We start from the raw sequence: 15,433 nt of genomic DNA, 5'->3' as shown, positions 1-15,433 counted from the left end.
GGTTGCAAGGTTATGATTATGTTAATTGTACAAGGCTAAAGTACGTTGCATATAGATCGATTAATAGAACTTGTGAATTTGATATTGGTAAAATATGAGGAATAAAACATCCTTACAAACATTTGCTGACCGGAAAAATAAACACCTACTAAGGTCATCAACCAAGTTATTGTTTATGTAATATCAAACTACAAAAGCAAAAAACATGACGCATAATTTAATCCCAGTTTTTTATAAACACTGCACGTGGATCAGCCCCACCCTTAAATGGATTCCCAGATACGTAGAATCCATCAGGTGTTACTAACCAATAACAATGTCCGGTATCCGATCTTTGAAATCTTGAACATATGTCACGAATGCGGTTGTCATACAAAGCTAAACTTTGAAATCTTAAACCCCACCAAAAGTAGCCATAGTAAAGAGTGACACCATCTATCCTGGCACAAAAAGACCAGGTGTAATTTCCACCGAATGGAATGGTATGATTCCCAAGATCCGTATCTCCTGATTTGATATGCGCAACAATATTACCAAAGAGAGTACTCTGAACCGAAAGATCCCATTTTTTAGTAAGTGTACATGAATCAGCTATCAAAGCAAATGATGAAGCCAGAATTACTAAGATGAATACGTTATGCATTGTAGAACACTTGTCAAGAGTTTACATATTTTTTGTGCATTCAGCTTCTTTCTATTTATATGTGTTTATGAAGGACGATGGCAACCGAACTTTGAGGGATTTCTGGAAGAGTCATCAATGCCCTTTTAATGATGAAGGCGTTTCATTCCCAGGGAAGAGTCTCATCAATGCCCTTTTAAAACTATACCTATTTAGTAAATATGTTTTTCAAAAACACCATTTTTTATAAAATCTACATATTTATGATTTGGTAGTTATTCGTACTACTTACCTTTTACGTAATAAGTTTTCATAGATAATTCTATCATATTTAGAATTTGTAAAGCTCATCAGCTTCGTCGATAATTCTATCATATTTCGGTTTCCATTCACAACTATATGTTTATTATGCAATGGGCGAAGAAAAATATGTTGTTCATGTGGAAGCATGTTTGAGTTATGTATGTGTGTGTCTGTATTGGTCTATTTTGTCAACACTCACTAACGGTGGTTGCTGTGACAAAATTAACCTTGATACTATACCCCTGAATTTGTTGAATTCCCTCAATAATCACCAAATTACCCTTGATACCTATATGAGGATATTGCTATGCCTAAATTTATTCCTATCTAGGATGTAAAAAAATTAATTTTATATATGTGAATATTAGGGATATTAATCTTACAAACATCACACCTAAGGAGAATATTGTATGATTGATAGTAGGGTGAGACGGTTTGGTTTAGTGATTGGTCAAAACTGAACCATAACCATTGCAATCGGTTAATACATTTTAGTAGTCATTGCGTATTGGTTAATAATAGTTTCGGTTAACGGTTTTCCGGCTAAGTCGGTTTTGTTATGGGTTACTATTGGTTAACCATAAAAATTAGAATTTATATAAATATAAACACTACAAATTAATAAGTGAATATCAAGTCTTCTTTTTATTAGAGTAAATTATAACAACATAAACCAAAATACACATTTAGTCGCTATTTTCAAAAGTTAACTCGGATCGTACCTGAGATTGTTTCAACTTACACGTCGGATCCCCCAAGATCAAAGTTGACTATATTGCCCTTAGCAATTTCTTTTAATGTTGTTAATTAATTTATCAGGCCTTTTAACTTATTTATATAATTAGTAGATGTGAGACTCGTGTACTACACGAAATGACTAAAAAATATCAAAGTTTAAAGATTTAACCTTTATTAAAGTAATTTTTAAAAAAGTACAAAAGAAATCGTGAATAACTAAGTAATTCAATCTATACCTATAAAAAACTGTTGTCATTCTGTAAATAAATAGTGTTGAATCTATACTAATAAAAATAAAGCTGATATATTATTATGAAACACAAATTTACAAAAGACTTCATTAGATACTACATTAGATGCCATATCGCTAAATTTACTATTATTGTCTAAAATTAATATTTTTAATCCATCTCTGATTTTAACGTTTGACAATGCAACATACAATTGCCTATGAGTGAACACTGATTGTCTAAAAAACAATCCTACATTTGATTGTGATTTTCCTTGACTCTTGTTTAATGTTATCGCAAAAGATACATCCAATGGAAATTGTCTTCTTTGAAATATAAAAGGGATCCTTTTATTCGAACGTTAATTCTTGCAGTAATGTAATGCTTCTTATATTACTTTCGGTAATTATACATGCTTCTATAACACGCTGACCCAATGTTATAACCTATAGACTCGTTTCGTTTTATAAATCGTATTTCTAATAAATATTCCTTCATAACATAAATGGAACGCCGACCTTTAGTACTAACTTATCAGTTGGCTAACCTGGCAGTTTAAACAACTTAGAACATCATGTGAGTATAAACTTTCATCAAAGCTATCGTGAACAAAATCTTATAGAGAAAAGAGTATGTGAACTTAAGTATTATTTTTCGGATCCTAAAAATAATGACTACAAACGCTCTTTACTTCTTGAACGAATTCATTTTTAGGTGCAATGATTGTTCTTTCTTAAAAAACACAAGATTATTAGCATTTTGAAGAATAGAAGGATATACAAATTCAATACCCATTTGGTAAATATTTTTGAAACTATTCATATTTAGTAAATATCTTTTTCAAAAATAACATTTTTGTTAAAAACTTCATATTTATGATTTGGTAGTTATTCATACAACTTACCTTTTACGTTATATGTTTTCATAGATAATTTTATCATATTTCCGCTTTGTAAAGCTCATCAGTTTCATCTACAACTCTATCATATTTTGGTTTTCGTTCACAAGTATAAGTTTATGATGCAATGGGTGAAGAATAATGTGACGATCATGTGCACATCTATATGTCCTTGCATATATATATATATATATATATATATATATATATATATATATATATATATACACACATGGGCATGCATAACTGCACATGGATATGTAGTGGTATAAGGGCATTACTATATTTTCATTCATATGCAATGTTCATATCTTAATATCAGCTATCAAAGCAAATGATGAAGCCAGAATTACTAAGAGGAATACGTTATGCATTGTAGAACACTTGTCAAGAGTTTACATATCTTTTGTGCATTCAGCTTCTTTCTATTTATATGTGTTTATGAAGGACGATGGCAACTGAACATTGAGGGATTTCTGGAAGAGTCATCAATGCCCTTTTAATGAGGAAGGCGTTTCATTCTCATGGAAGAGTCTCATCAATGCCCTTTTAAAACTATACCTATTTAGTAAATATGTTTTTCAAAAACACCATTTTTTATATAAACTGCATATTTTTGATTTGGTAGTTTTTCGTACTAGTTACCTTTTACGTCATAAGTTTTCATAGATAATTCTATCATATTTAGAATTTGTAAAGCTCATCAGCTTCGTCGATAATTCTATCATATTTCGGTTTCCATTCACAACTATATGTTTATTATGCAATGGGCGAAGAAAAATATGTTGTTCATGTGGAAGCATGTTTGAGTTATGTATATGTGTGTCTGTATTGGTCTATTTTGTCAACACTCACTAACGGTGGTTGCTGTGACAAAATTAACCTTGATACTATACCCATGAATTTGTTGAATTCCCTCAATAATCACCAAATTACCCTTGATACCTATATGAGGATATTGCTTTGCCTAAATTTATTCCTATGTAGGATGTAAAAAAATTAATTTTATATATGTGAATATTAGGGATATTAATCTTACAAACATCACACCTAAGGAGAATATTGTATGATTGATAGTAGGGTGAGACGGTTTGGTTTAGTGATTGGTCAAAACTGAACCATAACCGTTACAATCGGTTAATACATTTTAGTAGTCATTGCGTATTGATTAATAATAGTTTCGGTTAACGGTTTTCCGGCTAAGTTGGTTTTGTTATGGGTTACTATTGGTTAACCATAAAACTTAGAATTTACATAAATATAAACACTACAAATTAATAAGTGAATATAAAGTCTTCTTTTTATTAGAGTAAATTATAACAACATAAACTAAAATACACGTTTAGTCGCTATTTTCAAAAGTTAACTCGGATCGTACCTGAGATTGTTTCAACTTACACGTCGGATCCCTGAAGATCAAAGTTGACTATATTGCCCTTAGCAATTTCTTTTAATGTTGTTAATTAATTTATAAGGCCTTTTAACTTATTTATATAATTAGTAGATGTGAGACTCGTGTACTACATGAAATGACTAAAAATTATCAAAGTTTAAAGATTTAACCATTATTAAAGTAATTTTTAAAAAAGTACAAACGAAATCGTGAATAACTAAGTAATTCAATCTATACCTATAAAAAACTATTGTCATTCTTTAAATAAATAGTGTTGAATCTATACTAATAAAAATAAAGCTGATATATTATTATGAAACACAAATTTACAAAAGACTTCATTAGATACGACATTAGATGCTATATCGCTAAATTTACTATTATTGTCTAAAATTAATATTTTTAATCCATCTCTGATTTTAACGTTTGACAATGCAACATATAATTGCCTATGAGTGAACACTGATTGTCTAAAAAACAATCCTACATTTGATTGTGATTTTCCTTGACTCTTGTTTAATGTTATCGCAAAAGATACATTCAATGGAAATTGTCTTGTTTGAAATATAAAAGGGATCCTTTTATTCGAACGTTAATTCTTGCAGTAATGTAATGCTTCTTATATTACTTTCGGTAATTATACATGCTTCTATAACACGCTGACCCAATGTTATAACCTACAGACTCGTTTTGTTTTATAAATCGTATTTCTAATCAATATTCCTTCATAACATAAATGGAACGCCGACCTTTAGTACTAACTTATCAGTTGGCTAACCTGGCAGTTTAAACAACTTAGAACATCATGTGAGTATAAACTTTCATCAAAGTTATCGTGAACAAAATCTTATAGAGAAAAGAGTATATGAACTTAAGTATTATTTTTCGGATCCCAAAAGTAATGATTACAAACGCTCGTTTACTTCTTGAACGAATTCATTTTTAGGTGCAGTGATTGTTCTTTCTTAAAAAACACAAGATTATTAGTATTTTGAAGAATAGAAGGATATACAAATTCAATACCCATTTGGTAAACATTTTTGAAACTATTCATATTTAGTAAATATCTTTTTCAAAAATAGCATTTTATTTAAAAACTTCATATTTATGTTTTGGTAGTTATTCATACAACTTACCTTTTACGTTATATGTTTTCGTAGATAATTCTATCATATTTCGGCTTTGTAAAGGTCATCAGTTTCATCTACAACTCTATCATATTTTGGTTTTCGTTAACAAATATAAGTTTATGATGCAATGGGTGAAGAAAAAGGTGTCGATCATGTGGAAGTATGTTTGAGTTATGTATATATGTTTATCTATTGATCTATTCTCTCAACACTCACTAATGTTGGTTGCTATGGCAATATTACCCTTGATACCATACCCCTGAATTTATTGAATTCCCTCAATAATCACCAAATTAGCCTTGATACCTATTTGAGGATATTGTTTTGCCTATATTTTGTCCTGTGTACGATGTAAAAAAAATTTAATTTTATATATGTGAATATTATGGATTTTAATATTACAGACATTTAAGTATATTAATGACACACCTAAGGAAAATATTGTATGATTGATAGTAAGGTGAGGCGGTTTAGTTCCGTTATTTGACAAAACCGAATTATAATTGTTGCAATCAGTTAATACATTTTAGTACCCATTGGGTATTGGTTAATAATAGTTTTGGATAATGGTTTGTCAGCTAAGTCGGTTTTATCACCATTTAACCATAAAAATTAGAATTTACAAAAATATAAACACCTTAAATTAATAAGTGAAAATCAAGTCTCCTTTTTGTTAGAGAAAATTACAACAACATATACCAAAATGCATGTTTAGTCGCTATTTTCAAAAATTCAGTTGGATCGTCCCTCATTTTGTTTAAACTTCCATGCTAGATCCCACAAGATCTAAATAGACAATATTGCCCTTACCAATTTCTTTTAATGTTCTTAATTCATTTATAAGGCCTTTTAACTTATTTGTACAATTACTAGATGTGAGACTCGTGTACTATACGAAATGACTAAAAAAATGTCAAGGTGTAAACATTTAACATTTTTTAAAGTAATTTTTGAAAAAGTACAAACGAAATGGTGAATAATTAAGTAATTCGATCTATACTAATAATTAACCATTAACATTCTTTATATAATTGTGTTCAATCTATATTAATAAAAAAATATTGACATATTATTATGAACCACAAATTTCCAAAGACTTCTTTGGATACAACATTCGATGTAATATCGCTAAATTTACTATCATAGTGTAAAATTAATATTTTTAATACATCTCTGATTTTAACACTGGACAATGCAACCTACAACTACCCATGAGTGAACACTGGTTTTTTAAAAAACAATCCCACATTTGATAACGATTTTCCTTGACTCTTGTTTAATGTCATTGCAAAAAATGCATCCAATGGAAATTGTCTTCTTTGAAAGGTGAAAGGGCTCATTTTATTTGAAGACAAATTCTCAGAATAAATGTAATGTTTCATATATTACTTTCGGTAAGTATCCATGCTTTTATAACACGCTTACCCAATATTATAACATGTAGTGTCACACCCACAAACCGAGATGGCGGAAGCATTCGGGGGCAGAGGATGTCATGTACAGTATCACAAGAATTGTAGATTAGTAAAACAAGCAACCAAATTCATTGCATTAATAGTACAGTGTTTACATTGTATTTGAATCACATATGATTAGCATCAAAAGTAAATAGTAAAATAAAGTCAAGAAGTTATTATGCTCCTCCTTATAGAATCCCTGAGCGTGCACCTATCTATTAGTTTCATGAGAATACAAGTGGTTTTGAAAGAGTATCAATATTTAAGTGGGTGAGTTAATAAGTATTTTGTTCTAGAAGATATGTTCTTTGTTCTTTGATATCCTTAGTCTGTTCCTCTAGAGAATCCAATATCTTCTGATGTAATAAAATGTAAGAAAATGTGACCTATAATATTTCCTTCTAAAGTTACCTAGTATATAAAAGTTATATACACTACAGATCGAACAAATTATCGTTTGTGTGGTTTTATCCTAAGCCCACAACCATAAAAGGAAGAGGAAATGAGGCGGAAGCCATACATTCCACTATTTTTCGGATCTACATTGTATATAACCCTGGTGTATGCACTAGATAATTACAGAATTAACGGTGTTGGTCCTTTTTGAGTGATATCTTCATTGAACTTAGAAAACAATGTAGTACCATTGTATTTCTATGCAATCTTTTGTATTTTTTGGTACCTAGTGAATCATTCTTTCCAAAAAGTATGTTTTGTACTAGAAAATAGTGTAGTGTTCTTGTATATGTATATGTATGTTCCTTTTGTTCTTGTATATGTATTTGTATCGACCTGATCTATACCTAATTCCTCCTATGATTTATTAGTGTATATGAGTTATACATATAACCAAGATCGAATAGATAGTAAACTGTATATATCTGCTCTAAGCACACAACCAAACAAGGAACAACAAATGAAGCGAAAGGCACACACTCTACTGTCTATCGGGTCCCTCATATATATAACCCTGATGTATAAACTAACGACTCATAAAATTAGCATTATTGATCCCTTATCAAATGTATGTTCATGTACTAGATTAGTAGTGTAATGTAGTGCCCTTGTGTTTGTGAAAACTGTTGAAGTTATGAAATCTCATAATCTAGACGCCTTATTTGATACTATTGTGAGTTTTCTATATAACCATACTAAATCTGATTTGTATAAAACACGATGTATTGTAGACGTCGAAATTTTGGTAGGACATTTGTCACCCGTAGACCCACCGGTCCAGCTGTAGCTAACAACGAGGTGCGGGATTGCCAGTCCTGTATAGATCTATACACAAATTCACGTTCCCCCTCCAGGAGACTCTAGTTATAATTAATTGTACCCTGATTAGAACAACGAACTGGTGCCTCACAACACTGTATTAACTAGACACGTAGAGAATACTAATGTTCTTTTGTACTTGAAATTATATATGTTATCTTGTACTAATATTGTATAATAATTATATTTTAATAATCCTTTTAGTATGATAAGCATTACTTTGTAAAATAGTATTAGTGTTCTTTAAACTATACCTAGTATAGTTTACTTGTATGTTCTAAATGAAATGAAAGTCTTAGTAATTTAACCATTTATATAACACAATGAACTAATTTAAGAAAAAAATACCCTTTGCTCGACATGATACAAAGGGGTTAAAGCTTTATTTAAATATGTTTAATATCCAATTAAGGTCAATTAGACAGTCGGACAAGTGATTCCAACCCTAGTCCACAACCAGACAAGGAACAGGAGATAGGGCGGAAACACCAGTCCTAAGGATGTTGGATCTTAATTATATATATATATATATATATATATATATATATATATATATAGACATGTATTTTGGAAAATTATAACTATAAAACAATTTAAGTAGTTTGAAATATTCTTTTTAAAATAGTTTACAACAGTTCAAATGGTTTGACATGTTTGAAAAATGTTTGAAATCATATGATGATAAGACAAGATTTCCTTGTGTTTTTACTTGTATTCCCCCACCCCCTAAAAACATTTAAAACACTGAAAACATAGGGGTATGAACCCACCTTCAGTAAGTGATTCGATTGAAGACTGGAGAAAAAGTGTTACCTCCATGAGTGAAGTTTCGTAGCACAAACGAGTCCTAATTAGGATATTATCACACACATATGTATACAATTAGTGAATATAACTACAAAGGTCTTCAGGAAATAACCTAGGTTGCAAGAATAACTCACCAAATAAGTGTTAGATGCAAGTTAGGAGGCTGAAATGGAGTTCACAGCCAGGCTACATGGGTTCACGGCTCTATGAAGGGTTCATGGCCCAAGCATGGTTCACGACCCTATTAGTGGTTGAAGGTCCCAATGATGGCAAGAAAACTTGAAGATCTAGATGATTCGCAAGTGTTTGAGGATCCTAAGTTGTATTCTAAGAAGATACAGAGGAATGGGGTGTTTTAAGAGTGAAAAATGGTTTTCGGGTGTGATACTTGAGAGAGAGGATGGAGAGTTTTCGGTCAAGAGATGAAGAATGAATGAAAAAGGAATCATGTATATATATATATATATATATATATATATATATATATATATATATATATATATATATATAGGGTGGGTTCACGGCCAAGGGAGGGTTCACAGCCGTGAACTTGGTTTGCGACCGTGAACCTCACTTGTTAAGGTTTATGGCCACAATGAATACTCTGAACTCGTTTCCTTAGTGGTTTACTTCCTAACACACATCCCTTACATATACTAGGCTTAGAACCTATAAGTTTGACCTTTGGTTGATGTGTTTGACTCTACAAGATGGAATTTTTGGGTTGTGACATGTAGACTCATTCCATTTTACAAACCCCATTTCTAATCAATATTCCTTAGTGAAATAACTCGAACACTGACTTTTTATACTAACTTATGAGTTGGCTAATCTGGTAGTTTAAGACCATTTAGAACATTATGTGAGTATAAACTTTCATCAAAGTTATCGTGAACAAAATCTTATTGACAAAGACTATATGAACTTAAGTATTATTTTTCAGATCCCAAAAATAATGATTACAAATGATCGTTTACATCTGGAATGAATTCATTTTTAGGTGCAATGATTTGTCTTTAAAAAACACAAGATTATTAGTATTTTGAAGAATAGAAGGATATACAAATTTAATACCCATATTGTAAACATTTTTAAAACTATACCTATTTGGTAAATATTTTTTTTTCAAAAACACCATTTTTGTTAAAAACTCCACATTTGTGATTTGGAAGTTTTTTGTACAACATTCCTTTTACATTATATGTTTTCATAAATAATTCCATTGTATTTCGGCTTTGTAAAGGTCATCATTTTCATTGATAATTCTATCATATCTCAGTTTCCGTTCACAACTATATGTTTATGATGTAATGGGTGAAGAAAAAGTTGACGTTCATGTGGAAGCATGTTTGAGTTATGTATGTGTGTGTATCTTGTAATGCCTGGTTTCTGGTATGAATTTCTTCACAAATATTGCATTTTTCTATGGCAACTCGTTGAGTTGGAAGCCCCCAATTCGACGTGTTAAAGTTGTTTTGGCTGCAGGATTTTATGAGGCAACTCGACATGTTGAGGGGCCTCAACTCGACGAGTTGGTCGCTCAGGAGTAAACACTAATTTTTGGGTTTGACACCCTATTCGGAGACCATAAACTCCCTTAACCAGCTCCTTATCAGCCTCCTTGAACCCTAAATCTTATTGTGAGCTCCTTGCTGGGAAACTTGTGGTTTTGGGTGGATTTTTGTGTGTTTTTGTGCTTGGTAAAGTACTTGGAAGAGCATGAAGGTCATTGAGCATGAAGGATAGCATTAGATCTGGAATCTCACCCACCTTTGGCGACTTTCTAAGGTATAAAGTCGTAAACTTGGTTCTTAATAGCTTAGATCTCTATTGGTTTTGATTCATTAATCTTTTAGATCCCATTGGTGAAATATGATAAACCCTTATAGTGTGATGTTGGAAATTGCCATTCTCAGTGTCAATTGGTGCCTTGATTCATAAAAGTGGTCATAAATCCTTCCATGCTTAAGGAAAGACAATTTCCATGGAAGTAGGTTGCTATTTATTGATTTTAGATCCATTTGAGGCATGCAAAGCCATTAAGATGTCAACTTTACGGATGTATATGCTGGAAACAACTCAGAACTATGTTTTGGAGCCTTAAATCTGAGAAAAAAGGGGCTTAATAGATTAAGAACTATAGAACTCGTCGAATCCATATGTAATCTCAGTGAGTTGGATCAAATTTTCCCAATTCTACTGATTAAAGGAAGAACACGACGAGTTAAAATGGAAACTCTACAAGTTGATTCGAAATATTGTGAGTCTATGATCCATGGGAACTCGCCGAGTTGAAGGGTAACTCGACGAGTTGAGTCAACCAGATTGTTGAATTTGACTTTTACCTTTACTTTGACTTTGACCAAAGCTGGCCCTTAAGGGAATTCTGAGTATGAAATGGTATTTAAGGAAATCTTTTATCTTTAAGGGTTGAGTTAATTGATATTTGCAACCAGGGACACTTCAGCTACTTTCATGTATTTGAGGAAAGTTACCTTCTTGTATCAGTGGGTCTAAGGCACCAATGTCGGCCGATTAGTAGTTGTTTGTTGTAGAGATGATTGTCTTTTTGATAACTGTTTGGTATGCCACTATCTGTTGTGACATATGTGCTTAATTGTTATGGTATTGTGTGGTTGTAGTAGGGGTGAATTAGACCCCGTACATTGATTAGATCGAAGGGCTGGCCAGCACACTCGACAGTATCCATTTGAATAGACCATAGGGGAGGCTAGCTGTAACACCAATCAAAATAGGTCAATACACAATCACATGTGATTATGCCAATCATGTAATGTGATTATGTTAACCTAGTAATGTGGTAAGCGTGTTATGTAGTTCATGATAAATTCTAATACAAATATAAATCTTCTTGATAATACAACTCAAAATATACATCCATACGATTCCAAAAGTATAGAGAACGTCTGAATCTGACTTCGCATGAAGAAGTTATGATAAACCGAACACTATAAATCTCTATAATAAGAGGAACTCGAAAGGGGCACACAACTCGAAACAACAAGAAACCAACCCAATCAACCAATCAAGCTCCTGGAACAGGTGTCAATCAGGCCTGCTACGGTTGCGGTGAGGTCGGGCATTTCAAGCGAAACTGCCCCAAGGCAGCAGCAACTGGCAACACTGGAAGAGTTCTAACTATGGGATGAGAGGAGGCAGTCGCCGATCCCACCATTGTCTCGGGTACGTTCCTTCTCGACAACTCCTATGCATGTATCCTTTTCGATTCTGGTGTTGAAAGAAGTTTTGTTATTCATTCATTCAAACATCTTCTTAAACCTAATCCTCAACCGCTAACTGAAATGTTTACTGTCGAGATGGCTAACGGTGAGAAAGAGAACGCTAACGATATATTCATAGGCTGCACTCTTACTCTCAACGATCATTCTTTTCCGATTGATCTTATGCCAGTATCCATAAAAAGCTTCGATGTTATCATTGGCATGGATTGGTTGAGCCCCAATCATGCTGATATCTTTTTTTATGAAAAAGCCATCCGTCTCAGTCTTCCTTTTGGTCAAACCCTCATGATGTATGGTGATAAACTTAGGTCCAATCTTCGCATCATTTCCTATATCAAAGCCCAAAAACTTCTGCGAAAAGAGTGCCATGCATTCCTAGCCCATGTGATAAATGAGAAACAGGAAGTTAAAGACCTAGAGAGTATCCCCGAAGTCTGCAACTTTCCTGATGTCTTTCCTGAAGAGCTCCCGGGAATTCCTCCCGGGCGTCAAGTTGAGTTACGCATTGACCTAATTCCTGGAGCTACTCCCGTAGCCAGGTCCCCATATCGTTTAGCGCCAGCAGAAACGCAGGAATTATCCAGTAAGCTTAATAAACTACTTAGCAAAGGGTTCATCAGACCGAGTTCCTCTCCCTGGGGAGCCCCGTTATTATTTGTAAAGAAGAAAGATGGATCATTTCGGATGTGTATAGACTACCGCGAATTGAACAAGTTGACTATTAAAAATCGTTATCCTCTTTCTTGAATAGATGACCTCTTCGATCAACTCCTGGGAGCCAGTTACTTCTCGAAGATAGACCTTAGATCAGGGTACCATCAGCTACGAGTTCATGAGAATGATGTTTCCATGACACCATTCAGGACTCAATATGGTCACTACGAGTTCGTAGTGATGCCCTTCGGTCTAACCAACGCACCGGCAGTGTTCATGAACCTGATCAACCAGGTATGTCGCCCTTTTCTGGACAAGTTCGTCATCGTGTTCATTGACAATATACTTGTCTATTCTAGAAGGGAAGAAGATCACAAACAACACTTGAGATTAGTGTTGGAAACCCTTAGATCCGAAAAACTATACGCGACACTTTCCAAGTGCGAATTCAGAAAGTAACTTTCCTTGGTCACGTGGTAAGCAAGGAGGGTATACACGTGGACCCTTCCGAGATCAAAGCGATAGAGAATTGTTCGGCACCAAAGACACCTACAGAAATGCGTCAATTCTTGGGTCTCGTCGGCTATTACCGCAGATTCATCCAGAATTTCTCCAGAATCGCCAAACCTCTAACCACTCTGACACAGAAAGGTGTACCCTTTTGTTGGAGTGAAAAGCAAGACATTGTATTCCATACGTTAAAGCGAGCCCTGTACAGCGCACCTATCCTGTCCCTGCCCAAAGGAACGGAAGATTTTGTTGTCTATTGCGATGCATCCAATCAGGGCTTAGGATGTGTGCTTATGTAGAGAGGAAAAGTTATCGCTTATGCCTCGAGACAGCTGAAGGCACACGTAGTCAACTACACAACTCATGACCTGGAGTTAGGAGTAGTGGTCTTTGTACTGAAGATTTAGAGACATTATCTCTATGGAACGAAGTGCACAATCTTCACTGACCATAAAAGTCTACAACACATCTTCAATCAGAAAGACTTAAACATGAGACAACGGCGGTGGGTAGAGTTACTTAATGATTATGAGTGCGAAATCCGCTACCATCCCGGCAAGGCCAACGTGGTGGCAGATGCCCTTAGCCGAAAGGAAAGTTCAAGCCGCAAAGTGAAGATGCTGACATTGACCATCCATTCCCATTTATCTGCACAAATCCGAAAGGCTCAGTTGGAAGCCCTAAAACCAGAAAACGTGTCGAACGAAGCCTTGAGTGGAATGAATAAGAATCTTGAGATCAGAGGTGACGGAGTCTACTATTTCGTGTATCGAATCTGGACCCCAAAGTTTGGAGGATTCAGGGAGGTTGTCATGGATGAAGCACACAATACTAGATACTCTGTGCACCCGGGTTCAGATAAGATGTACCTAGATCTCAAGAAGCTATACTGGTGGCCAAACTTGAAAGCTGAAATCACTACCTTCGTGGGCAAGTGTCTGACTTGCGCCAAGGTGAAGGTCGAATATCAGAAGCCTTCGGGTTTGCTCCAGCAGCCCGAGATATACGAGTGGGTACGATACCATTTGGGTAATTATCGATCGTTTGACAAAATCAGCTCACTTCCTACCGATCAAAAACATTCAAGATGGAAAGACTCGCGCGGATCTACATCCAAGAGATAGTCTGACTGCATGGTGTGCCTGTGTCCATTATCTTCGATAGAGATAGCAGGTTTACCTCCAGATTTTGGGAGTCCCTCCAGAAGGCTCTTGGAACTAAACTAGACATGAGCACGACTTATCATCCTCATACAGATGGGCAGAGTGAGAGAACGATTCAGACTTTGGAAGACATGTTGAGAGCATGTGTCATCGATTTTGGAAAGTTGTGGGGCACTCATTTACCATTGATTGAGTTCTCGTATAACAATAGTTATCACACCAGTATCAAGGCTGCCCCGTTCGAAGCCCTCTACGGTCGAAAGTACAGATCCCCTCTGTGCTGGGCCGAGGTTGGGGACATGCAGCTAGCTAAGAGTCGAGTCCCCGACAGTGCTGTCACTAGTCCTGATATGATCTGCGACACTACCGAAAAGATCATTCAAATCCGAGACCGATTGAAAGCCTCTAGAGACAGTCAAGAGAACTACGCCATTTTCCATGTTTTTCATGTTTTCAGAGGGGGAATACAAGCAAAAGTACCAAGAAATCTTGTACTCAAACTTATTATTTCATATGAAATGTTTCGTATTCGACATGCTTTTAACACAGGATACCGTATTACCAACCATTAAACTTGTACAATTGACTTTTCAGATTAATTTGTGAAACTCATTATAAAATGTTATATTTTATATTTCACAAATGACTTTCGATCTCATTACTGGTAAAACTATAAATCTTAGTATTCTTAACCCGTCCTTGGTAACACTCCCCTGGTTACGAGAGTGAAGGACCGATAACTTTTAAACACGTCCTTGGTAACACTCCCCAGGATACGAGAGTGAAGGACTAACAAAACAGGATTTTCCACATTATTACTTGTAAATTCGTTATTCTTATGATTGGAGACATGTCCTTGGTAACACTCCACAGAGATACGCGAGTGTAGGACTACCCCTATAACCAGAATCTCCTGGAGGGAGAACGTGACTTGTGTGTATAGATCTATACGGGGCTGACTACCCCGCACCTTGCTGCTAGCTACAGTGG

At 34.4% G+C, this 15,433-nt stretch overlaps 1 protein-coding gene across 1 annotated transcript; it reads right to left on the bottom strand.

Annotated features, from left to right (window-relative positions):
- Nucleotides 1–217: 217 nt before the first annotated feature.
- LOC145049913 (S-protein homolog 5-like) lies at nt 218–643 on the bottom strand. Its single transcript, XM_078998248.1, has one exon. It carries the CDS (start codon nt 641–643, stop codon nt 218–220), a length of 426 nt encoding a protein of 141 aa, XP_078854374.1.
- Between the last annotated feature and the right edge of the window lie 14,790 nt (nt 644–15,433).

Source organism: Lactuca serriola, chromosome 5 (genome assembly GCF_051521515.1).
Source record: "Lactuca serriola cultivar US96UC23 chromosome 5, Lser_US96UC23_V15, whole genome shotgun sequence".
In the NCBI taxonomy this organism is placed as follows: domain Eukaryota; kingdom Viridiplantae; phylum Streptophyta; class Magnoliopsida; order Asterales; family Asteraceae; genus Lactuca; species Lactuca serriola.
Note: the sequence above shows the minus strand (reverse complement) of the source record. Positions and strands in the feature narration are given on the sequence as shown.